This window comes from Heloderma suspectum, chromosome 2 (genome assembly GCF_057233095.1).
Source record: "Heloderma suspectum isolate Gila_16-S chromosome 2, 16-S_ref, whole genome shotgun sequence".
NCBI lineage: Eukaryota > Metazoa > Chordata > Lepidosauria > Squamata > Helodermatidae > Heloderma > Heloderma suspectum.
Window position 1 is genome coordinate 242,274,381 of NC_139459.1, and position 27,024 is coordinate 242,301,404.

Consider the following 27,024-nt stretch of genomic DNA (forward strand, 5'->3'; position numbering starts at 1 on the left):
GATGTCCACACACGCAACCCTTCAACCTTTTCCAGCACTGAGGGGCTACAGAGGTGAATCAGTCAGCGCCCTATTTATTTTTGATGGGCAGGAAGGAGTCCTTTAGTTAAAAAAAAGGAAAAAAAAAAAGAAGAAAGATATTTAGTGGAAGATGGAATGGGAAAACACGTACGTTCTCCTCTATCACGCCGCGCGCAAACCACCTTCCGCCCTGGGTCTGTGATCTTGCCCGGGCGGCTGGAGAGCGCATCCAAGGGGAGGCCGTGCGCGCGCCCTCCAATAGGCGGCGCGCTTTCTTCTCGGCTCCCCTCCGCGGGATCCTCGCCGGGGGTCGCTACAGCGGGCGCATTAGTTCCGGTTCCGGCTCGTTTTGTGACCCGTGAGGATGGAGGTGCAGGCGGCTCAGTGTGCAGAGCGGCTCCGCCGGCAGGTCAGAAACCGGTTTTTCGGGTTCCGGGTCGGCGGGAGCGCCTCGCGTGTGGGGCGGAGAGAGGGAGAGAGACTCGGGTGGGGCGCGGCGCGGCGGGGACGGCCCCCGTGGGTCGCCTGCTTCTCCCTCTCGGGTGGGCTTCCCCTGCGGAAGAGAAGGCCCGGTCACGCGAGGCTGGCGCTGTCTACGCGGCGCTTTCTCTTCCGCCGCGGGGCCGTCACACAGCCGCTTCGCCCCATTGTCTCTCCTGGAAATGGCTCTCCGGGCTTCCCGTTAGGGCTGTCGGGAGAAGCCCTCGGAGAAGCGCAGCGTTGAAAAGCCACGGCCGCTTCTGCCAGGGCCAGCGGCCCTGGCACGCTGTTCTTGCGAGCAGAGCCCAGGAGACAGAGGAGAACGGGCTTTTGAATGCTGCATAGGAAATACAGCTAAGGACTGGCCTGAAACCGGGGTTCCTGAGGAACTCTTCCCTCCCCCCCCGCCGCCCCGTTTTTTGTTTTGTTTTTTAAGAAAACTTATAAGAAGAGTGGTGGCAGATCAGGCGAAGATCCATATAGTCCAGCATTTTGTTCACACAGTGGCCGACTCTCTGCCCAGGAAACCCACGAGCAGGGCATGAGTGCAACAGCATCCTCCTGCCCATGTTCCCCAGAGACTGGTATATATAGGCACACTGGTGAAGTAGCATCTAGTCATCAGGACTAGTAGCCATTGATAGCCTTCTTCGCCGTGAATTTCTCCAATCCCCGTTTAAAGCTGTCCGAATTGGTGGCCATCACTACATCTTGGGGAAGTGAATTCCATAGTTTAACTGTGCTCTGTGTGAAGAAGTACTTCTCCTTTGCAGTTCCCCCACGATTCATTTTTATTTTTCATAAAGAGTTTACCTGTGCTTTGCTTTACTATGAAAAGCAGCTATGCATTATAATTGCCATGTAATGCTTAGTTTTCCATACAAATATCTAATATAATTATTCAGAGTTAACCAAACAAATCCTGTATTCAAGTTAAATTAAACACAATTACATTTCAAAAATGCAATATATCTATTGGTAATTTGCTATAAAGCTGCCTTGGGCATACTTTGATGGGAAATTTTTATTAGGCCAATCAAGAGATTACAAAAAATGTTCAAACTTTCAAGATCTTTTCAGCAGACAAGGTTTTATAAAAAAAAACGTGGGGGAGAGGATGGAAAAGGAGAACAGAGGAAAGAGGGAGAACCTGCTCAGTGGTGGTCTTGGTATAGTCTGCATGTGGATTCTGAACATGCAGTCAGAGAGCGAGGTGGTTCGTACAACGTGGCCAGGCCACCATGAGTTATTTAGCTCATGATGAGCTACAGTGCGTGCCGGGTGTGTGCAGCCACCATTTTGAATATGCTAATGCTAGAAGTGTCCGAGCCAAGATGGGAGAGCTGGAGTGCCTGGTTATAAAGGAGAATGTAGATATAGTGGGCATAATGCAGCAAGAACCAGATACAAGCTTTATAGGAAGGATAGGGAAAGGCATACTGAAGGTGGTTTCATTCGGTACAGTAAAGAGGGCATCAAATAACAAGAAACCCTAAAAGAGGACGATTCATTCTCAGAAGTGCTGTTAGTGACAATAACAGCCTCCAAAAGTAATGTAGTACTAGTGACATTCTATCGTCCCCTAGAACAGTACCCTCAGAGTGATCTTGAGATGGAAAATGAAATCAGGGAAGCATTCAAATGAGGACATATTGTAATAAAGGATGACTTCAATTACCCCCACATTGACTGGATAAATACATGTTCCAGTCATGACAAAGAAGTTACATTTCTCGATACCTCAAATGACTGTACCCTAGTTGCTCATGTAACCGACCAGAGGGGAGTTGATCATGGATTTAATTCTAAGTGTTGCCACCCAGGACCTAGTGTGAGATATGAGTGTTTGCCAAATCATTTGGAAACAGTGACCACAGTGCTATCAGGTTTAATATATATTTAAGTGGAAAATTGCCAAGGAAGTCCAACACAGTCACATTTGACTTCAAAAGAGGAAACGTCTCTAAAATGAGGTTTCTAGTAAAAAGAAAGTTGAAAGGGGTAGTCAAGAAGGTTAAATTCCTGCAAAACCAGCTGGAATGTATACCAGAGATTAGGAAAGGTACCACCGAGTCCAAGAGATCATCAGCATGGTTAACTAGCAGTGTCAAGGAGGTTATTAGAGGAAAAAAGGTTTCCTTCAGAAAATGGAAGTCTTGCCCAAATGAATAGAACAAAAAGGAGCATAACTTGCAGAAAGGAAATGCAAGTAGACAATAACAGATGGAAAAAAGTATTTTGAGATGCATATCACTAACATCAATAAAGAATACCTTTAATATATCAAAGCAGGAAACCAGCTATGGAGGCAGTTGGACTGTTGGACAACAATGGGGTTAAAGAACAACTAAAGGAGGATAAGGAGATTGCAGAGAAGGGCTAACTGACATCCATGGCCCTGTGGGGAAGAAAAAGGAATGAGGGAGACAGGAGCAGGCAAAGGGAACATCATTGGACTGTCCCTCCTTTGGGAGATGAGAGCGGGGAGCAGGGCCATCCCACCAGCCCTGCTGACAGTCTATGTAATTTTTTTCCCTCTTCCCTCCCCATTGCTGTTGCCTTGTGTGTCATGTCTTTTTTAGGTTGTAAGCCTGAGGGCAGGGACTCTCTTCTTTGTTCATTGATTGTAAGCTGCTCCAGGAGCCTTTTTTGGCTGATGAGCGGGATAAAAATACTATAAATAAACTTTCGATCATGGCGATTGGGAGTTGCGCCATATTGTGTGAACCCAGCCACCGTGGGTTACTCGCATAACCCTACTGCTAATTGATACGTCATGCAAACAGGGTCAATGTGACTTCACCATCAAGTCTGTTTTTTTTCTCTCCTATTCCCCCCGCCCCCAATCTCCATCCTGCATTTTGTAACAGTTTGCCTGATGAAAGGATTTGGAAACCTTGCATATTCTTGTGATCTTTTGGTTGGCCTAATAAAGGTATTATACTAATAGAGAGTCTGGATATTTTTCATGGGCAAAGCAACTAACTTTGCCTTTTGATGGAAACATATAAGCAAAATCTGGTGAAAATACATCGTCCTAAAATCTAACCAGTTCCTCCTCCTCCTCCTCCTCCTCACTTAAGTTGTCTTCAGTCTATGAAAGCTGGATACACTCAGCCCCTCTTGACAGAAGATAAAAGCATAATTTATTTAAAATAATTATATCCTGTTTTTCCACCTATCTCCAAGACAGCTAAAGTAAGCTGAAAACAACTAAATGCAATGTGAAACAACTAAATGTAAAATGAAGAACAAACCACCCTTGACAGATGTTCTTTTTAAAAGCTGCTCAGAGAGGCTTTAAATAAGTAAGAGAGGAATTTTTGCACACTAATGGGACAACCATAAGTAATTAGCTTCCTTTGCCATATGACAAAGGAACACATGCACGCCACCTTTTCTTGTAAAGGTCTTTGGGGTACAATTCTATGAATATTTAGACAGAAAAAGTCCTACAATTCCCATATATATGCTGGGAATTGTAGGACTTTTTTCTGTCGAAACATGCATAGGATTGCGCCCTTATTTATAATTGTAAGAAGGAGGTGAGAACAGTAAGTAGGTATTTCCATAGTATGTGACATTCTGACTGAATAAAAAAACTGCACGAGAAAGTCAATTTATTGTCATCAGTCTCAGGGTTTACATTATGGGCTCATCCAACGTCAGATGAGCAGGCTTCCCATTCCCCTCACGTCACACATACCGTGCATACCCCAAATCTGTTCTAGAGGGGTTTCCAACCATCCAGATTTGGAGTGTACAGAGGCTGCAGGGTGGGGAGTCCATTCTACTGGCAGACGGACATAATTGGATTTAGCCTTATCAGGAGACATTGGCCCAGACTAACGTGAGGTATATGTAGATATATAGTATACTTGAGCCCAAATTTGAGAGAGAGAGAGAGGTTTGAATGCATCAATTCCCAAATACTTGTACCCCCTGATTTATTTTTTAAATAAAAATTTATTTAAATAAAAGAATTTTTAAAAAATTCTTGGATACCTTTCAAGGCAGAAGCCCTCCCAGGATGCCTCACAGCAATAAATTACATCCGATCAGGGTCCATGTCAGCTTGCACTTAAACACATCCCTGTTTTCTTACACAAGCTAAGACATGGATCCTAGAACCAGGCTACTTTGTGAATCAGATAGCTTGGTTTTCTATGAAGTCAACCCAGCCTTTTTTTCAAGCATGCAGCATAAAACGTATGGGAAGGCTCTCAAGTTCAGCTTTTGTTAACAAATTAAGGGAAAAGGTTCTATAGACAGAAAATGCTTTTGAAAGAAGAATGGAATAGAAAGTGAAAAGGAACATGAATTGCAATAAGGAGGGTGTTGGCTTGAACCTGTCCTTCGGCTGTGATCTTAAGCCACTAGGTATGTTCATACATAACTCTAAGCCATGATTTAGCATTAAGAAGATGAGTCACAAGAATTAATTTGGATGTTTTCATTCTGTTTTAGACTTGCTGAAGTTTGTTGTGACATCTGAATCTCGTCAAACTGTGATTTAGTATTGCCTATGGTTAGCAGAAACAAGCTGACTTCAAACCATAGTTTATGAAGCTGTCTTGTTTGCACAACCCATAGTTAAGATTAACCAGAGTTTACAGCAGTTGTAACACTAAACTGCAGTTAATCTAAAATGGAATCTTCTGATGTCCCTGTTGCTGCACCAGAGGTTCCCCGCAGCTCATCTCTGTAATGTGAAACCATGTTTAGGCATTATGTATGAACCTTGGAAATACGTTTCCTTGAAATCAATAAGATTAGTTTTTGTTAGACTCCTTAAAATTATGTAGTGATATTCCATTGCAGTCTTTAAGAATAGGTTAGACAAATGTTTGGTTAGATGAGTTGGTCTCCCATGTCAAAACCCTAAATGCTACTGCACCATAACGAATGTGTAGCCTCATACATTTTGTTTAGGTAGGACAGAGTCTTCTCTTACTTGGTATGAAGTTGCTAGAGTTGCTTTATTACATTTAAGTTTTGGTGTAAGTGGGCATTTCCCTGGAAAATCTAGTTTAAGGTAGGGTGCTGTTCATTACTACTGCAAGCTGTAGCAAATAAAATTCTTAAGATCTCCTGATGGCAAATACTTAGTGTATAATGTTCCAACAATATAATATTACTGAATGAAGTAGTCTTCTAAATCATCATGCTAGTTGTGTGATAAGAAATTTGATCATAGAGTTTATTAGCTAGTGGTATATACTTTGAACTGGGCAACTTGAATGTGAAGACCTATTGTTGTTGTTGTTCAGTCGTGTCTGACTCTTCGTGACCCCATGGACCATAGCATGCCAGGCCTTCCTGTCCTGCGCTCTCTCCCGGAGCGTGCTCAAGTTCATATTCATTGCATCGGTGATGCTATCTAGCCATCTCATCCTCTGCCGCCCCCTTCTCCTTTTGCCTTCAGTCTTTCCCAGCATCAGGGTCTTTTCCAGAGAGTTTTCTCTTCGCATTAGGTGGCCAAAATATTTGAGCTTCAGCTTCAGTATCTGTCCTTCCAATGAGCATTCAGACCTATACTTATTTGAAATGGCAAGGTGTGTTCTTTTGTGCTTTTTGAATGTTTTCAGCCATGAGTTGGGTATAGGCAAGCTGAAAGTATAACCAGTCTGCAATGTATTTTTAGGATGTTGGTAGTTACATATCAGAATATTTCTAGTAGATTAAAACTGTTCTTTTACCTTTCACTCCTTCAGTGGGGTAAAGTATTATAGATTGGGAGGTACTAGAAGCTCTAACCTGCAAAGGGAAACAACATACCCAGTTTGTTGATGGAGGGGGAGTGATGGTTTCACTTTTCTTCCACAGCTCAGTTTCCTTTAAAGACCTGAGCCCTCTATTACTGACTATTGGTGCCACTTTCTCGTCTTCACCAAGTCATAGGAATAGACGAAATGTTTGATACATTTGATTTGTATATTAAATGGATCTCAAGAAAAGGCTGACATGTTCAGTAATAACAAAGTCAGGCAAACTGTCTCTGGGTCTAGGCTACTTTGCCCTCAGTGCTGCTTTCTTAGCGTTCTCCTGGAAGAAAAAGCATGCTGGAACTAAACTGAACATAGCCATATTGCTGAGCTGATTAAGTGCTTTTTGTCCATGGGCCACAGCTGTGTAAGACATGTTTAATGCTAGACTGGCAGAAAAATACTATTGCTGGGGAGGGGGAGAGATCCATGACAGAGCAACTGCCACTTCCTGATGTGGGACAGCAGGTTTTTCCTGACCCCCCTCCCTCCCTCCCTTCTGTTTTTTTCAGTCTTCCCTCACATTGACACCAGTGGCAGGGGGAAATCATCTTGCCAGCTATAGGGATGGCATAGTTTTTCTTCCTTACTGGGGGAATGAGGAGGCTTTTGGTCCTGGGCATCTAAGATGACCACAGGAATACCGCTTCCCTTCCTACCACTGGCAGTACATCCACACCAGCAGAGCTTTCTGCCAGTATATTGGGGTCTCCTTGGGGGATGTAAGTGCTGCCACATGGCAGAGCAGCACTTCCTCATCATCATACAGCCCATCAGAGGTCAGCTGAAAAAACAAGTATATTGAATGTTCTCTGTGAGATATTGCCCTCAATTGTCTGAGCAGGTATCAAAACCAGTAGGGCCTTTTGAGTAAAATTATGCTGGTGCATAAAGAGAGATTCTGATAATTCATGTAAGTGATGGTAAAGCTCATAATCTGCATTTTTTCCTCTCTTTGGTGGGATCTGCTTGCACTACATAGAGCAAAGGTGGGGAACCCTTTTTTCCTTTTGAGGCCCTTATTGAGGCCCTATATGGCCAAAACCTGTTGTGGTACACATTCTAGCAGTGAGCGTGACCAGAGCAAAAAAATGGGTGGAGTTACAGATGTTACACCTCTCTTTGTTCACTATGCAACAAAAAAGACGTTTGCATCCAAGCATTCTCCTTCCCCAATTTGTTCAAGTTTCCCTCTAGTAGCTTTGTAGTTGGGGATGCAGCATGACAAAGTAAATAATAACAATAACTGGGAGCAGGACCAGCGGTGCCTGTGGAGAGTCTGGAGGTCTGCATCCCCACCCTCACATACAGCAACCTCCCACATATAGTAGAAAATGTATACAACAAGGAAAATAGATGATAATTGCAATCAGCAATCTTAATCCACCATACATGTTGCAAGAGAGAGAGCCCTATAATGTCACATGGATGAATAAGAAATAAGCAGTGCTGTCGTTTGTTTAATCATAGGCCATAACACTAAAATTGGGCTAAAGATCAAAATTCTAATGCAATATCCACCAGTGATTACCATAGGAGAGAAAGTAATACACTACTGATTTTATTTGGCTTTCCAGGAAAAGGAAATCAAGTTTCTGACCGCAGAAATTGATAGTTTGAAAAACTTTGGATGTTTGGGAGTTTCCCCAAGCTTGGAGGGACTGCGTGAAGAGAATGCAAAACTTAAATATCGCTTAAATGTTCTACAAAAGGTATGTTTCCTCTTGAATAGTGTGCAGTGTGTGAAAAGTAAATGAATGGTCACAGTTCTGGTGATTCTAAAACATTGCAGTTTGTCATTGTGAAGAGCAGGAGAACATATGATTGTGAGTAGCTAGAGTGGCCAGAAGCAAAGAAGTCCCTCTGGCGACACCAAGAACTGAAAGCAGGGAGTGCTGTGGCCAAGAACAGCAAGAACAGTGCGCATGGTAGGAGAAGCTAGCAAAGGGTTAAGTAGGCCATAGGATAAAGATGGGGCAGAGTCAGGAACCACTGAATATAAGGAAGCAAGCACTGAGTCAGAGGTGGAGAAGGAAACTGAGAAGCTGCAAGAACAGTTGGAGTGAGAAAGAGAAAGAGAAAACATCCAAGAGCCACAGAGTGGGCAGATTCGAGAAAAAGGTGCACAGAATCTCTTGCTAGCTGTGCTATAGGAAGGAGTAGAAGGTGAAAACAGAGAGAGGATACAGTATCCTGCTGGAAATGGTAAAGAAGAAGGAAGGCCACCGTGTTGTGAGAGCTACAGGCAAGAGTCTCTCTGTGCCTAAGAAGAAGCTGCAATTCAGAGGCCTAGCCACCTGTTGTACAGAGCAGGGTGAGTCTAACCACTGCCAGGGTTTGTACCACTAAACTGTTACTTTGAATCCAGCTACTGGAGTGACCTTTTTTGAAAAAGTACAGGTCAAGTAGTATAGAAGGAACTTTCTTTTCCTTGTCCCACTCAGAAATGGATGGAACCAAACATAACCCAAGATTCCAGAGCCATCAGGGTTTATGAATCTTTCTTCAGCGAAGCCATGTTTCATTTCTATAAGCAATACAAAGCTTTCCTCTCCCTATCCTGCCATAAGGAAAGCCAATGAGGTCTCAAAACTATGTTTTTTAATGTAAGTGTTGGTGATAGATATATATAGTGATCTCTTGTTAAGATTTGGGCTGTATTTGGGTGCCTGGGATTGGGGCACACTGTTCCAGAGGGCTTCCTGATCTAGTGAGTGGGTAATTTAGTTTTGTGTTTCTGTCTAGAGTCTTCAAGAGGAAAGAAATAGAGGAAAACCATCAAAAGGCATGATTAACATCAACAACCGCCTTCAAGAAATTTTTGGAGTGGCTATTAAATCTGCATATCCAGATCTAGAAAACCCTCCACTGGCAGTGACACCAAGTCAACAGCCCAGGTTTGGTGACTACCAATGTAACAGTGCTATGAGCATAACCCAGGTAACTGATAATGTGATAGCTTTCCGTGGTTATCTAATGCTATATCCCAGATAGTGCAAAGCTATTCAGATGAAAAGAAATATAGCTCAGTTTGGGGCACATTTCTGTAATTTGTGGGTCTAACTGGGAAAACTGTCTACTCTATATAAGGCAGTACTCGTTTCCACAGAGAACCGCCACACAATTTAGGAATATTTTCCTGGGCTGTTCTGTTACATTATACTGCCACATTTGAATGAAAGGAATACTCTGCAGATGACTTGAAGAGATTCGAAATGGAGGGAATCTAGCAACATGCGTGGCACCGTGTAGTGATCTGGCACTGTGTAGTGTGGGGGATCTGCCACTGGATTTCATGGCTTTTTCAGAGATAGCTGCTATGATTGTGGACACAAGTATGAAGATTTGGGCAGAGTTTCCCAGAGTTTGTCTATATGTTTATCTAAACACTCATATCCTTTCTTTCCTTGTATAGTTCAAGGTGGCTAACAAAAAGTAATAAAGGGCAACAATGCATAAAGAAACCAAGAAGAAGTCAGCAATTAAACTATTTAAAATGACAGCAGTAAAAATATTATAAAAACCAGAAGGATTGTGTATCATTTATGGCAAGGCCAAGCACTATAATTCAGCCTCTAAAGGGCAAAGGTTTTAACTGGGGCAGAAAGCCAAAAAAGAGAGGGAAAAATGAAACTCCCTGGGTAAGGAGTTTGAGTCTGGGCACAGCAACAGAAAAAGCCTTTTCCTTGTTCCAATCAAATATGGGAGTGGGATTAACAAGAGGGTCTCTGCAGATTATTTTAACATGCAGGTGGGTTTATATGGATGAATGTGAAGGGCTCTCTCCCTCCATGTTTGGGAAAGGTATTAAAATGGCTTGTTTGGAGCCAAACACTTTTCTAGTAAGGTACACAGAATAATTAATTTTAAAACCTTAATACAGGTTTTAAAATTATGTTACAATGAACAACAAATGTTACAATGAACAACAAATAGTTTTCCACTAGTAGATGAAAATCAGTTTATAAATCAGACTTTGTGTCACACCCCTAGGAAAATGGCAGAGTTGTTAGTCAAATTGGCTTGGCAAAGGTTTCTTTCTGAACAATGCTGATACGTGCCAACCGGCAGCCTTTCTGCATGAAGCTCCCTTGGAGAAACAGCCCCACAAATGCATGTTCTCTTCTTCATGGAGCTCATTAGCACGTGTGATTGGGTGTCAGCCAGCTTAACACAAGTTTGCAGTGCCTCTTAAAAGATATTTTGACCGCTGCTTTACCCCAATTAAGTTGCTGCTAGGAGTCTTGTCTAGTGCAGGTTTCTCAATGTCTGTATTGTTTTAGTACCTTGATATCATAGACCCTTCCAAACAACCCTGCCAGAAGGAGGCATGGACACAAGCTGCTTTATGGACTATCTCTACCCTCATACTCTTTGTAAGCTCTTTTCTTGCCAGCATTGACACTCAAGATGTGTTGCTGCTTAAGTTGTTTTGTGCAGTTTTGCAAGTGCTAAAGTTTACTTGGCTGATCATTACTTTCATTGTAATGGATGTTAATAAACAGATTCTCCCACTCCTGACCCTTTTCTAGGCCCTAGAATACTTGGTAAATTTCTGTTAAAATAGTATCTGTTCCTATAAAAAGGAATATTTTCTTGCTCTCACCTTCGCCACCAAGGATGTGATTACAATTCATGTTTTAATTTTATGTTGGCCACTAATGTTGGCCAACAAAACAAAGAAGTGCTTTTTTACCCCAAGTAAAAGCAATGAAAATTTTGTTCTCTATTAAGTATTCTGGAATGCAGCCACTCGGAATCTAACATTTTAACTTCCTGCACCACATGAGAGAACAGTGACTTGCAGCTTCTTGATTTAGCATGCAACATTTTTCAGCACATTTCAGTACATTCAATAGTGTTCTGGATAACAAACTTTCAGAAACAGAATTTTTAGTACCCCCTAAAAGGTGAAACGGGGAGAGCAGAGGAAATGAGTCTGAGTGTGTGTGCACGCATGTGCATGTGGAGATGGGGGGAAGCAAATGATGTATCTCTAAAACTAACGGCCTTCTTGTCCCTCCAGCTGGGAGTTCAGATACAATATTCTAATGAGCATGTACAAAAACAAAACACATTTGTGATGGCTCTTTCTGCATTGGCAGGTTGCATGGAGAGACTGTCGCCTGGCACATATGCTCCTGTCTTAGTTCAGGGATTATTTTCTGGAACTAAGTAATACATTGGAGAGAGCATTCTTGCTGTAGAGAGTTACATGTTAAAAAGGAACAATTCAAAATTAGAAGCATAGATTCATCCACCTTTGAGGGCAGGAGGCTATCTGGCTGTTGTCCTTTTCTAGTACTGAGTCTTCTCATAAAGAATACTGATTTCCTTCTTTTTTAATATGTACAAATTATCTATAATGAAGTATGAACCTCTGGAAAGAAACATTTGAAGTGTTCTTTCAGAAGTGGAATTAGTCACTTTTCACTATCCCCATTTCCAGGTGCTGGAAATGGGTACAAATGGTTATTTGTGTGTTTGAGTAACAGTTAAGCCTCCAGTGTATTAACTGAATAAACGGAATCATTTATTCAGGTAATTATTCCCTCTGCTAGACTTGCCTGGTGGGATTTTCCAGGCAAGCATGTTTCCTGACAGATTTCTGTAGAATAGGAATGTTTTTTTGGCCATAGCTGGCTAGATGAGTCTGTAGATTTTTGGCCAAGATGATGTTCTTCCTCATTGAGAAACTGCACTGAACCCTATGGTTGTGTTTTCAGGTACTGCTCAAGAGCAAGGAGCAAAAAGTAAGCCCAAGAGAAATTGCTGACAAGGTTGCCAGAAATATTCCTGACAATGAATGCATTGAGAAGGTCGAAATCGCCGGTCCTGGTACAGATATTCTGTATTTGCTTTTCTGGAATATCTAAATCTGATGTTACGAGTATTATGACAAAAGGATACAGTGGAGTTCTGGGCCCATGAAGGTAGAACCATAAGATCCTTGAGACAGGAGCCTCTACCCCTAAGGAAGTCAGCCACCAGTATCTATTCAGTCCCTCAGGAATTCTGACATGTACCATTATGATGTGCTAGCTTCCATGGGCAGGGAGTTTTTGCTGTGGAGGAATATTTAATCGGGCATTTCTTTATAGTGGAGGATTATACCACATGATAATTCTGTGTGTGAAATTTGTTTCTAGTATTATCTATGACAGATGAGAAATATTTTTGTAGCTCTGTGGTTAAGAGTGAATATGGGCAAAGTTCTGGATCTTCTGCAGGGGCTTGAAGTAACTTCAAAATAATAACCATTTTAGAGAGAATTTACAGCTGACCATGTATAGAAAGAATTTTGTTCAATAGACTCATGTATGTGTTTGCAAAATAAAAAAGAAGCTTTATTGAAAAATGTATCTGTTTTAGGGGTCAAAAGTTATAATAAAGATCTATAATAGGGATAGTAGCAGAACTTGCTAGTAAGGCACGTTATGAGGTGGGGTTTAGGCAGTGATCCATGACCCCTCAGTCAAAGTGATCCTCCAAGAAAGCTAATTCCTGACCAAGACTGTTTCTAGAACAATGTATGCTGCCTGTACTGTGTACTTCTAGGCTTTGTTGGTTAAAGCCAGTGACATTTGTCCTTGTATCACTTTAAGATACTTGCCAAATTTATGTTGATTTTTCATTGTGACCACAAATATTGTGCAGACATTATGCTATTCTGTTACAGGTCATTCTGCAATTGTAGTTATGAAACATATTTGCCCTGTACAAAGGAAATCAACATTTTAATATATTTTTGGCCCAAGCAACCATTTATACTTTTCATTTCTCTCTGAAGGTTTCATCAACGTACACTTGAAAAAGGATTTTGTATCCACACAACTGAGCAGCATGCTGGTGAATGGAGTTCAGCCCCCTGCTATTGGTGAAAGGAAAAAGGTATGATACTAAATGTTTATTAGTGTCTCTTAAGTACTACTGATATGTTCATGGTAATGAGCACATTTTAGCAATATAAATGTCCAATTGTTGAATGTGCACTCAGGCTGCAGATGCTCAAGAGCTGGAATCCAAAGGACCACATTGCATACTCTGTGCACCTGAGAGAACTTTTCTGTTTCCCCTTAAGCTCCCTCATATTCTCCCCCTAAAGTTGCCCGTCACAGCAGCTCCCCAAGAGGGGCTGCTGGTGGAAATAAAAGTCAGTCATTCTCCACCCTTTTTGAACAGAGTATTTTTGTAAACTATATCATCCTTAGTAATTTACAGTTTCAGTGTGCTTATATTGAGAATTATTACAAATTCATATTGTATCTGTAAGGGAATGTCACAGTTTACACATTCCATGCTGTTACCTACACAGAAGAGTTTTACATGTAAGAATTCTATGTTTTAAGAAGCCATGTGATATAGCATACATGTATATTGGGATGCACAGAATTCTACAAGATTAAACCATTAAGGATGCAGTCCCATGCATGTTTAGACAGAAAAAAGTCCTACAATTACCAGCAAACCCCAGGCAGCATTGTTGTAGGACTCATTTCTGTCTAAGCATGCATAGGATTGCACCCTAAGTAGTCTCTCTAGTGTTTCCTCATGAACTGGTTGTTTGCAGTTGTAGTTCTTGTTGCTAGATGTTGACTATGGGGCAACTTGAAATTATTTTGCTATGAGCTGAGTCATACATGCATATTTCATTGGTATTCTGACTCTTCTACGTTGGTTTTACTGCAGTTTAATCTTATCAGTGCTAATTAAATGGGAAATGCTTCCTCAGTTTCAACTTAATGTAAGAAGGGGTATTTCAGGAGTATCCCTATGAGTATACCTTGAACAGGCACTCTGTATATAAACTTTCAGATTTCTGTTTGTTGAAGAAATACTCTTATCTGTTGGAGAAGTCTGACAGTGTAAGACTTGTAAGAGAGGCAGTGAGACCCTGTTTCTATATCTCTGTTGGAGTTCATGGGAGTTGAACAGAAAACATGCATATACATCAGCCATTGCACACAGAACTTGCACAAATGAACAGCATACATGGGATTTTGAACATCTGGTCAGTGTGGCTAGTCTCCAAAAGTGTTTAGTAAATATGCATAGCTTGACAGCATAACCAGGATTTTCTGTTTGGTGCCCAGTCAGCATGCACATTCTCCACTTGCACACTGTACACATGCAACAGTCAGTGTGAAGTCCTCTAGCATCACTTGGATGTTGGTTTGGCTCCAACTTCATTGTTTTGTCAGCAGCAGATTGGAGGGTGTGTGGAGGGCTGCAACGGGGAGGTGAGGATGAAGAAGGGGTTCTAGTAGCAGTATCCATTCCACTGGTGGAACAACAAAGTTGGATCCAACCCATTGCTATAATAACTGTGTAATGTAGACAGTTCCCTATTTATGCTGCTAATATGTACATATTTTCCACAATGACCAGTGAATGTGCACAACGGCCAGTGTATATGGTCACTCACAATATAAAGCATAGCATAAGAACATAAGAAGAGCCATCAGACCAAAAGCCTGTCTAGTCCAGTATTATGTTCTCACAGCACCCTCCTGCTCTTGTTCCCCAGCAACTGGTATATAGATGCATGTGGATAGATACCACAATGTGTGTGTGTATACTGCACTATTTAGAATGAGCTTATTTTTAATTTCTTGTTCTATATAAGGTGGTGATTGATTTCTCCTCCCCTAATATCGCAAAAGAAATGCATGTTGGTCACCTGAGATCAACCATAATTGGGGACAGCATGTGCCGTCTGTTTGAGTTTGTGGAGTATGATGTTCTAAGGTAAGTCCAGGCATAGTAGCGTTGTAGAACTGCTCAAAATGTATCTAGGCATACACTTTTGTGAAGTAGCTTAAAGTACATTCTCAGTAACAGCTTGTACAGCAGTACTGTTGTGTGTCACAGAAGTGCTATTGTTGTATGTGAGTCTGTGCAAAGGTGTTTCCAACCCTGCATACACACACATCTTTCATTTACTGCTACCTTTCCTCCTGGTACTCCTTCAGAAAAAGGTTTTGCAGAAACTCATAACCTGATGTACAAAAAACATGCAAATTGAGTGACTTATGCACAGGAAGTTTCCATAACTCTAACCTGTTTGCACATTTTCTTTGGTGCTCAGGATGGACAACTTCAGATGGTACACTTCAGAATAAGGCATGCATCTTATCCACCAAAAGTGATCATTTCCTGTTTAAGTTGCACTTTTCACTTATTTTGTGCTCTTTCCTACCCAGATTAAACCATTTAGGAGATTGGGGCACCCAGTTTGGGATGCTTATTGCTCACCTGCAAGATAAATTTCCAGATTACCTGACTATTTCTCCACCCATTGGAGATCTCCAAGCTTTTTATAAGGTATTTTTAGTTTAAATACATGGCCACCCCTACTGTTGCTGCTGTTGTTAACATTGCCTTAGACAATGCTAGATGCTGTACACAACACTGAAACAATATGGGTCCCAGCCCATAGGTTTTCTGTCTCTAATGGAGACAGCAGAAAAGTAGTTCTGGAAGCAGGGAACACATTACAAAATTCTTACATGAGAACCACTTCTGTGGAGGAATTGTTTCACATTGCAATTTACTTCCAAGTCTCCTGCAAATTTCTGCACTTTTATGTAAAAACCTTGTAATATTTTAAGGGAGTTGGTGCAGACACTTAGGATGATGAATGCATCTACTATAGAGACAGTGGACAGGAATAAACTTAAGTAAAAAAAAAACAATATTGCAGATATTTTAAATATTCGAAGCTTCAGTGCATTTCATCCCTCCTTACTGAAGTAAAGGCATTTAGTTTAAAGATAGCAAAAATTACTTAGTCATCCTGGTCCAATAGAAAAAAAACCACATGCAGATGGATTCTGCATGCACATTTTCCATGGCTAAAAGTGTCCCAGGATCCCAGGCTACATGAAGATTTTGTGCTACATGAATGAGCCCTGTGGCTGTGGTCCTACTTTTCCCCCGCCCACACACACACTCACTTCTCACCTTTGATTTCCTCTTTTCCATTACATCTAAACCAGGTAAGCCCTTGGTTTGTGCAAATTTTGGCAGGGGAAAGCCATTGCTCTTTAAGATCTTTCTTTGGCTGGGGTGCAGCCAATGCCCAACCCAAGTACCTGCCACAAAAGAAATAAGCCGCTTAAGTAAAATTCAAACAGCATTGCAACAACTTAGATACAAGCAAAGCCAGAGACGTGTTGCTTGCTAACCAGGCAGGGCCAACTGGAGCTGAGGTGAAGTCTTTCCCATTGCAGGCTGACTTAACGGTGGATCCAGAGTGGGGATAGCTCTGATACTTGTCCTCTAATGATTGGGGGATAGCCCCTTTTACTACTTGTGATATCAGGGCCCTTATCCTGTTTAAAAAAAAAACCTAGATGAGCCTGGTCCCCGCAGAGACCCAGCAGCAAGGGGCAGTGATGGATGAGAGACCCAGAATCACACCCCATCTGGTCCCACTGCCATACCTCTTTTTGGTGCCAAAAATCCATCCAGTGAGTTCTGAGTATTGAGGTCTTCTCTCACTATGTCTGCCACTTCTGCCCTTGCTCTTCCTTGCTCCATAGTCAGAGCTGCCAGTGTAGCTTGGCTCAAGTCTTTGCTGCTCGTCCTCCTGCCTGCCCTGCCGCCTGCCCTGCCCTGCCCTGCCCTGCCCAAGGGAAGAAGCTGGAAGTTGCTGTGGCAGAGTATGTGTTGATCAGACTCACATGGGTGGCGGGGGAGAGAAGAAACCACTGCTGTTCAGAAGCACTGCGCACCTAACAGCCCAACCCCTGGGGGGGCGGGTGAAGACCCATCTCTGGTTTCCTTGCCACATTGGGTAATGAGTGGCCTGACCCAACCTGGGTTAGGTGGGCAAAGGGCCAACAGTCACTGCTTCAGCATGACATATCATAGGAAAAAACTCATATAAAAATGTGAAAGAAGGAGTTCTGGAGAGCTCACCAAAAATTGTGCTTCACTGACACTAGATGGGGCTCATCTGAAAGGCAAGCCCTAACCCTGGAATAGATCTACATGACTGCACTCTGTCTTGCTGCTCCAGGGGAAGGTGCTATTCCAGATGTTCTGGAATGCCCTCTGGGAGACAGTGAGAACATGAATTCAGAGTAAGAAGCTTCCCTTTTGCTGCTAAATTGGAAGTGACGGAGGAGCACAAGCACAGAGTTATATCTGCACTGACCCAGAGTCACTCTTAGAAATAATATGTCAAACTTGCCACATTTGGTGGTAGGTGGCAGGAGTGCCTTGAGAGGGTTTCTACCCTGAAAGGCAGCCTAGAAATACTTTAAATAAACAAATGCTTTGTTTCATTGTTGGGAGTGCGATATAGACACCTTATAAAAAGATAGTTTGACTACAAGTATGACTAATTGCAACAAACAATTCTCATGTTGGTTCTTATCAAAAACTCTCCAGGTATTGCACAACATTTTAAATATGCAAATATACGGAGAGGTTCAAGCAGTTACAGTTACTGGATATTCAGGATCCCTTAGGATATTAACGACAAGCAATATGAAACTGAAGGAATAATGTCCCTTTTGTCTGTTCTAGCCACTAACACTCCTTCCTGTGCTTTGATTTGATTTCTTTTTGTATGCTGTAGAGGATATTATTTCATGGTGACTGTGTATTCTTTTTAAACTAGGAATCAAAAAGAAGGTTTGACACAGAGGAAGAGTTTAAGAAGCGTGCATACCAGTGTGTGGTCCTATTACAGAGCAAAAATCCAGACTTCATTAAAGCTTGGAAACTGATCTGTGATGTATCCCGGAAAGGTGACTCTTGGAAATACCATATCCCTGTCTTTTTGAAGAGCCCTCTGCTTTTCAAACGGATCAGTCATGGCTGCTTTCGAGCTGCTTTCCTTCAAAAAGGGTAGGATTTGAGGTGATAGTTTAAGGAATCTTAAACTAAAACCTAAATCTTGTAGAGCACTGCTGGAAGGACAACAGCTCTCTCATCTACAGTGCATGATGAATATACCTGAAACGAACACATTTTCAGGAAACTAAATAATTCACCATTTGGAGCAGAGAATTTTGAGGGTTGGATCCAGAATTGCCCTCGGTAAGCAAAAGAGACCATGATACAGGGGCGACCTGTGGCGCCCAGAACCAACCCCACACTGTTCTGGAATGTCCCACAATTCTCCAGAGTGTCTTTTCATGGAGCTGAAGGGGAAATTGGTGAAACTCACCTCTTCTTCCTCTGGCAGGAGCATCCTGTGTGCTGAGTTCCACTCACAGGAAGGCTGGATTCAATCCTGATAGAATCTCAGCATATTTATTGTTGTATGATTTGAAGTTGTAATGCTTTTAAGTGGCAGACAACAGCTAACATTTCCTCCTGTTGCAATGCTTATAGTGTTCGGTAAGCTTTTTTTTAGTGTGTCTGTTTAATCTTTTGGGGACTACATGCTCCTCCATTGTACAGCTCTTCTTGCATGTGTAGCCAGGTTTGCATGTGTGAATGACATGGCAGCAAATCTGTTCCATTTGGTCCATCTATTTGCAGATTAAATATTGTGCTATTGTCATTTGAAAGTTGTTTGCAAGAATATTCTGTAATGGCTAACATGAGGTTTTGGTGTGCTTTCTGCAGTCATGCTGAAAGGGTTGTTGGACTTAAATTTTGTCTAGCTGTATTGGTTGAGAATACATTAGCATTGCTAATAACAAGGCAGCAGGAGACAACGGTATCCCAGCTGAACTGTTTAAAACCTTGCAAGTTGATGCTGTCAAAGTGATGCATGCCATATGCCAGCAAATTTGGAAAACATAAGAATAGCCATCAGATTGGAAAAAATCAACTTATATCCCCATACCAAAAAAGGGAAACACTAAAGAATGTTCAGACTATCAAACAGTGGCACTTATTTCACATACCAGTAAGGTAATGCTCAAGATCTTGCAAGGTAGACTCCAGCAATTCATGGAACGAGAATTGCCAGATGTACAAGCTGGGTTTAGAAAAGGCAGAGGAACTAGAGACCAAATTGCCAATATCCACTGGATAATGGAGAAAGCCAGGGAGTTTTAGAAAAACATCTATTTCTGTTTTATTGACTATTCTAAAGCCTTTGACTGTGTGGATCATCACAAATTGTGGCAAGTTCTTAGTGGCATGGGGATACCAAATCATCTTGTCTGCCTCCTGAGGAATCTGTATAACGACCAAGTAGCAACGATAAGAACAGACCACGGAACAACAGACTGGTTTAAGATTGGGAAAGGAGTACGGCAGGGTTGTATACTCTCACCCTACCTCTTCAACCTGTATGAAGAACACATCATGCGACGTGCTGGGCTTGATGAAGCCAAGGTTGGAGTTAAAATTGCTGGAAGAAACATTAACAATCTCAGATATGCAGATGATACCACTTTGATGGCTGAAAGCGAGGAGGAGCTGAGGAACCTCATGACGAAGGAGAAAGAAGAAAGTGCAAACGCTGGGTTGCAGTTAAACCTCAAAAAAACCAAGATTATGGCAACCAGCTTGATTGATAACTGGCAAATAGTGGGAGAAAACGTGAAGGCAGTGATAGACTTCGTATTTCTAGGCGCAAAGATTACTGCAGACGCTGACTGCAGCCAGGAAATCAGAAGACGGTTACTTCTTGGGAGGACAGCAATGACAAATCTGGATAAAATAGTTAAGAGCAGAGACATCACACTGACAACAAAGGTCCGCATAGTGAAAGCAGTGGTGTTCCCCGTAGTAACCTATGGCTGCGAGAGCTGGACCATAAGGAAGGCTGAGCGAAGGAAGATAGATGCTTTTGAACTGTGGTGTTGGAGGAAAATTCTGGGAGTGCCTTGGACTGCAAGAAGATCAAACCAGTCCATCCTCCAGGAAATAAAGCCAGACTGCTCACTTGAGGGAATGATATTAAAGGCAAAACTGAAGTACTTTGGCCACTTCATGAGAAGACAGGATACCCTGGAGAAGATGCTGATGCTAGGGAAAGTGGAAGGCCAAAGGAAGAGGGGCCAACCAAGGGCCAGATGGATGGATGATATTCTGGAGGTGACGGACTCGACCTTGGGGGAGCTGGGGGTGGTGACGGCCCACAGGAAGCTCTGGCGTGGGCTGGTGCATGAAGTCACGAAGAGTCGGAAGCAACTGAACGAATAAACAATTGGTTGAGAAAATGAATCTTGATCCTATTGTATATTTTCATTGTTAAATGATGGACAACAGGAATTCTGCCCTTTTCTGTTAATTTTAATAGGGTAACATTCATCCTGCTCATCACCCTTATATTTTATATTTTCCACCCGCTACCTTACCAGGAAAATAAGCTTTCTGTATTATGGGCAGTGGTGTAAATTTAGGGATTGTACATGCAGCATAAGAGAGTGAGAGAGTGCCTTCAGGTTATTTGAAAGTCTCACAGAAGCAGGAAAACAGAGTAATAATCCACATTGTGCTGAGAATAAGAACAAAACAAAAGAACAAAAGCATTTGAAGAACTGAATCATTTTTTCAGTTAATGATTTCTCAACAGTATCAAATCAGTATGCTACTGTTTGGGATAGTGGGGATAAGAAACTTTAGATTAAAAAATGACATAGGAACAGATTTTTTAGATTGTAAGTATCAGTTTTGAATATGAATCCATATTGCTTAACACTATGCTTTCATCAGCTGCTTGGTACTTAAGAGGGTGACACCTTCTGCTTTCTGCTCAACTGATTGTTTGCGTTGTATGAATGCTGCATAGTTCTTAACTAGGCGTGGATGAATTGGTCAGTTTTTCTTCCATGCTTGAATGTTCTTAATCTTCAGTTCTTTCCATCCTGTTTATGAAGAATTTTGTTAAGTTCTTATGAAAAAATGAACTGAACAATATTTTCACCCTTCTCTATTTTTAACACAATGTAGGATATTGTTAACCTGCATTAAACACTTGTGTAAAGTAGCCCTAGGCCACATTCCTGTACGTACTTACCTGGGAGTAAGCCCTACTGAATTTAGGGGATTAAAGCCTTAAGCAATGTATTTAATAGTGAGCAAAGAAAGCCCTGGAAAAGCTGAGTCTGGAGCCAGTACCCAGCCTTAATAGACTTCCATTTCCATATTTTACTGCAATGTTAATTATCTTTTTACCAAAGTAAGGACAAGCATCTCAAATCTTCCATTTCACTCTTTCTTGATCAGAATTCCAAAAAATCTATGACTGCTTGGACATCTCCATAATTGAGAGAGGAGAATCTTACTACCAAGATATGATGAATGATGTGGTGAAGGAATTTGAAGAACAAGGTAACAACTATTAACACAATTGGAAGTAAAACAGCTAAAGCGTTTTTTCACCATAATCAATGTGATGCATTTGTAAAGCTTTCAGAGAAGCTTATATTTTCTTAGAGAAGGCTGAGCATGTTCTCTTCACTTCTGTCCCTTTAAACAAAAGTCCACACTTTCTAGTTTTCCATTGTCCTATTTTCAAGATTGAAGAGCTGCAAATGAGAAAGACTTTCCAAGGATTTTGTTTATGCATAGGTCACCTCTGCTGTATTTTATACAGCCTCTTATTATTGCTATTTGTCACTACTATAAATTTTTTCAAAGCTTTACATTTGTTTTTTTAATTCCTACTGACCTCATGACAGCCCAGATAAGATGAAAGATGGTGACTTGCCCAAGGTTTTCTATATCTGAGAAGCACTTTGAATGTGGGTCTCTTACAGCCTAAGTCAAACTGTCTCTGCTGCTCTATACGGTAATGAAGGCATTTCCACACCACCTGATCCATTGCTCAACTCTTTGAATATATTTGCTAAAAAGTAATTTTCAACTGTCCTGTAACTCAAAACCATTTGTCTTTTCTACCTTCAGTAACAGGAGAGATCATTTTTCCCTCTAGCTTTTCAGTGGAACCCTTTAAAATATTTATGGCTGTTATATGTTGTACTCCATGTTTTCCCTGTCTTCATATTTTCTGTAGATGAAATATTAACTTCTTGTTGATCCTAACTTTTAGGATTTCAATACCTAGTGATAGGTTGAGCTATGGCAGTCGGTGCGATACTGTTAAAGTGTTTTGGATATAGGGCTTCAACATATAGAACTCATTGTATTGGAAAGCCTGGATTCAGGGTCTGGCAAAGTTAATGGAGGGTTGGTCCTGCAAGAATGAATGGGGTGCATGTTCTGTTGATGGGATTTCCTAGCTTCTGATTACTGGAATTAAAGTGTCTTCCTCCCAAAAATAGGGTACTGCCTGAATTTGGGGAGATATTTAGATTTGATTCTTGGTCATACTTGGGGTGGAGAGCTGCAAATGTGGGGGCAGGGGCAATTTGAGGGCGGGGAAACTAGCAGACAGGAGGGGGGTTCCTAAAGCCTTCTACTGCATCTCTCCCTAGTTCCGTCCTGCAAATGGCTCACCCCAGGATGTGCGTTCCTTAGCCAGCCTCTGAATGCAGATGTTAAGCTCAGCTCATGGGAAAATGGTCCAGTGGTGGGTGAGGTTTGATGGAGAGAATTGGCAGATGCAGAGGGTTCAAGCACTCAGCCTCCTTGCCAATTCTCATCCAGAAGTGCCCTTCACTGCCCCCCCACACACACATATTTGTGTTATCTCGGCAAAAACAGGTATGGAGATACGCACTTGCCAAGAAAACTTGTCTTTTCTTCCCTTATGTATGACCACATCATAAGTTGTGTTTGTAAATGTTCTTTGTTAAATGCTTTTCTATTAGTGTTTTTATTTGTACAGTACTTTTCAGTGTAAAATATGTGTAGTGTTTCTCTGTGACTTCCAATAGTTCACTTTCTTTTTTGCTTTCTTTCTTTCTTTCTTTCTTTCTTTCTTTCTTTCTTTCTTTCTTTGTTTAGGGTTTGTGCAAATGGATGATGGCCGGAAGATTGTGTTTGTTCCTGGGTGTTCTATTCCCTTGACAGTTACGAAATCTGATGGGGGTTTTACATACGACACTTCAGACTTAGCAGCTCTGAAGCAGAGGCTGACAGAAGAAAAAGCTGATTGTGTAATTTATGTGGTAGACAGTGGACAGGTGACTTTCTCTGACTTCTATTTTGTATTCCTTTGTGTTTCAAAGGTTTTTTGCTTTTGGTTATCAGTGTGACACTAAAACCACTCATGAGTTTATTCTTCAGCAGTTTGTCCTTTTATCCCAAAGCAGGATTATCATCACTAGTAAACTATATATCCACACCATATTGTAAATCTACAGATTGAGCCACCTTATTGAGTATTATAAAGAGCAGAATCAATCAAGTCCTTTCATGACAGAGGTGCCTGCCCAGTTCAGGGAGCTACTGAATAAGATAATACAGATTACTAAAGCAAGTGAACCAAGCCATATAGGCATTCTTCTCCTTCAAGTGAACCTTTTATGATTGTGTCAGTGCTATTTTTTTTACTAGGAACATACTTAGGCGTCATAGTTGACAACAGTTTTATCAATCTTACCTTGTTTTGCAGTCTGTGCACTTACAAACAGTATTTGCAGCAGGTCAGATGATTGGCTGGTATGACCCCAAAGTGACGAGAGTAATTCATGCTCCTTTTGGAGTAGTGTTGGGAGAAGACAAGTAAGTTTGCAAATCATTTCTTCAGTATACAGTAGGTTGAATGCTATTTCTAATCACACTGCAAGGTTTGGTGTCATTGTTGAAGATGGGTTGTCATGTGATCCCGAAGTTCTCCCTATGCATGCCATTTTAAGTCCTCTGTCCTTGTATGTTTAAAGAAATCCTGTGTGCATCCACATTAGGAATATTCAGATTTCCCCTTCCAGCTGCAGCTCCTCATGCTGCATCAGAACATTTCCCACCATCTAGAGCTCTGGGTGGGCAAAACTATGACCCGTGGGCCACATACAGTTCTTGTCCTGATTTAATGTGGGGTGGCGCGCGCACACAGACACACACACACTGACCTGGTTCGCATGACATTCCAGGCTCCCCATGGGTTATTTAACCCATGATGAGCTGTGGCACATGCCGGGTGCCATTTTGAATATGCAGTCCCCAATGTGGTTGTGGAGTGTCGTTGAAACCCAGCCAGCATAACCGTACAACAAACTGAGAGTTATGCATTATTTATGTTATGCAGTCCTTCAAACTCCACCCACTATTGGCTCTGGCTGCATCGACCACAGGACATGGCACTGTTCCCATCAGTTGCGGCCTCAATTGACTTTTCCCATTGGCTAGTGGTCCTTCATAGGAAAAAGGTTCCTCACCCCTATTCTACAGTGGAGGGTTATGGGTGGAGGAAAGACCATAAGGGGTATGGGTGGAGAGGCGCCTCAGTATGTGTCAGTTTTCAGATGTCTGTACTGGAAATGAGAAACTTGTTGAACCAACTTGCCATCTGCCCATTATATATTATGCAGTTTGTGGCTATGATGAGTAATACCTGTATTAGTAGAAGTCACAGGATAAGTAGTGCTCTGGAGCAGGAAGCAGTATCTAATTTTGTTGTTGTTGTTGTTGTTGTTTAGACTACTGTTTTCCCCCCACTCTCCTTTCCTAGTTCCATTTATCATTGACTCTCCTCAATGCTTCCTTGCTCTTGAGGTGATCTTCCCTCTCTTTTTTTGTCCTTCTCTAGATATATACTATGTCCCTAAATTAGTCAGAACGTAATTCTGCTGAACTGTAATGTATGCGTGAGTGCAACCATGTAGGTTAGAGGCTGGGTGCCTGCACTGGGACAAAATCTCTTTTGACTGTGCACCTAAGCATGAAAGACACAACAAACTTTTTGTTACGTTTGTTGATATACTTACAACAAGCTGTGTGTCTGGGATGACACGTCCATGGTGGTGAAAAGACCAGTGATAACTATTTACATCTGGAATATAACTTTCTATTTGCTACAAGGAAAAAGTTTAAAACTCGTTCTGGGGACACAGTGCGGCTGATGGACCTTCTGGAAGAGGGACTGAAACGATCGATGGACAAACTGAAGGAAAAGGAAAGAGATAAGGTAAATGGGCATCCCTTTTTCCTGACACCAAGAAAGGAGCAAACTTTTTCTTCTTCTACTGTCTGGCCCTCGTCAGGTAGCATGTATCTGGCTCAGTCTGACCATTTATTTGGTCAACCGTATGACATAATGGCAAGGAATTTGCTGTTTTACTAGCTATACTTTTCTCAGACTTTGCCTGGGGAGTGGGCCACAGAGGTGAGTTAGGAAAAAGCCTCACCAAGGTAAAAAATGGCACTATGAACATTGCTCACTCCGACAATTTCACCTGCTGTATTTTGTACTTGGGTATACTAGAGTACAGAGTGCATGTGCACCCAAGTATGAAAGGGCAGATGTCCTTTCCAAGTATATTAGAGCCAGGGTTGATTAAAAAAATCAATGTTTTTTTAATTAAAAAGCCATATTTTTAAAATTTAAATTGAATTTTTAAGATTTAAATCAGATTTTGAAATTTTCTTAAAGGTATTAGTCAAAAAAGAGCCTAGGTCAAAGATATCATCATGAATACTAATTATACAACTTCTAAGTACATTCTATGAGTATGTTAACTGCAGTTTATGGAGATGGGAGATAACCTGATCAGTCCTATTGTGCACTGCAGGTGGCGTACAGAAGTGCATGTGCTCACGCTCTCTCTCAAGGCCTTGCCTCTCTCTGAGTGCAAAGATAGAGAAGATCAATGAATAGGGATTTGGGGGAGATAGAGTAGATCTGAACAAGGAGGAAGAGGAGTCTGGATATAAATGCAATGGATAGGGGAGGGGAATAGAAAGAAACAAAGTGAACAGAAATATTCATGCAGTCTTGACTCCTTAGGAAATGTCTGCTGCATGTATCCACCACAAAAATCCATGTGGTATGTGTTGTTGATGTTGTTGTTTGTTGAAGAAGAAAATTAACCAGAAGAATAAACTACCTTATTAGTACAATTTCAAAGCCTGTTTGGTGGTGGTGATTCTGGCACCACATCATGACAAAAATATCATGATTAATTGAACAGTTGGAGCTGGTTCATCTCCTGAATGATTTAAGTTCATTCTGCTTTAGTACTAAAATGACCAAATTATCCTTCCCTTTTTTTGATGAAAATTAAAGTGAAAACAATTCAGAATAATTGCTTACTGTGTACCTACCTTCTAATGAAACCTACATCTCTGAATATGTATTAAGGTTATATTAAAAATAATATGCTTGTGCTAAAAATGTTGATTAAATAGAATAGAATCTTCCTCACTTGTGTTTTAAACCATGATTTAAATCTTTAAAATTGAGTCCTTCAGAGAAGCAATTTAAATCGTGATTTAAATCAATTTGTTTTAAATCACATCAACCCTGATTAGAGCCACCTCAAAAGGATGCATCCTTTATGCCAAGTCTTTCTGAAGACCTGCATTGAATTTTATCTTCATTTGCCTTCACACAGTAGGGTACATGCTTATTTTGTAGATGTGCATTCTTCCCGAGCAGAAAATGCAGCAGGTGTAGCTTCTCAGACACCAGGCAGACAAGGAAAGAGAATTGGTGGGTGCTTCTACTCAAAGAGTGAAAAGGCCTTTGAGAGTTAACATGCACCCCAAATCCTCATTCAGTAGTGCACCAAGGAAAGAAGCACACAGGTCAATCACTTGACTCAATTAGTGAACCAAGAAAAACTGGATGTGATGGCTGGAGATTGTTGAGAAGCAATTTGTACTACCTCTCAGCAGATTGCTCACAACTCCATAGGGAAACCTTCTTCACCTTTTAGAAAAGATACGACTTGTTCTGTACAACCCACGAGACAGGTGTTATATCTGTTATGTATTA

General features: G+C 41.4%; 1 protein-coding gene across 1 annotated transcript in view; it reads left to right on the top strand.

Annotated features, from left to right (window-relative positions):
• The first annotated feature begins 372 nt into the window (after positions 1 to 372).
• Positions 373 to 27,024, top strand: part of RARS1 (arginyl-tRNA synthetase 1) — a 31,989-nt gene continuing 5,337 nt past the window's right edge. The window contains exons 1-12 of the mRNA XM_084838629.1: positions 373 to 430; positions 7,844 to 7,978; positions 9,012 to 9,206; positions 11,993 to 12,104; positions 13,057 to 13,157; positions 14,893 to 15,014; positions 15,470 to 15,590; positions 17,896 to 18,025; positions 21,411 to 21,515; positions 23,094 to 23,272; positions 23,704 to 23,813; positions 25,110 to 25,215. Coding sequence (XP_084694755.1) covers positions 386 to 430; positions 7,844 to 7,978; positions 9,012 to 9,206; positions 11,993 to 12,104; positions 13,057 to 13,157; positions 14,893 to 15,014; positions 15,470 to 15,590; positions 17,896 to 18,025; positions 21,411 to 21,515; positions 23,094 to 23,272; positions 23,704 to 23,813; positions 25,110 to 25,215 — 1,461 coding nt within the window. The 5' untranslated portion in view covers positions 373 to 385. The remainder of the gene's footprint in view (positions 431 to 7,843; positions 7,979 to 9,011; positions 9,207 to 11,992; positions 12,105 to 13,056; positions 13,158 to 14,892; positions 15,015 to 15,469; positions 15,591 to 17,895; positions 18,026 to 21,410; positions 21,516 to 23,093; positions 23,273 to 23,703; positions 23,814 to 25,109; positions 25,216 to 27,024) is intronic.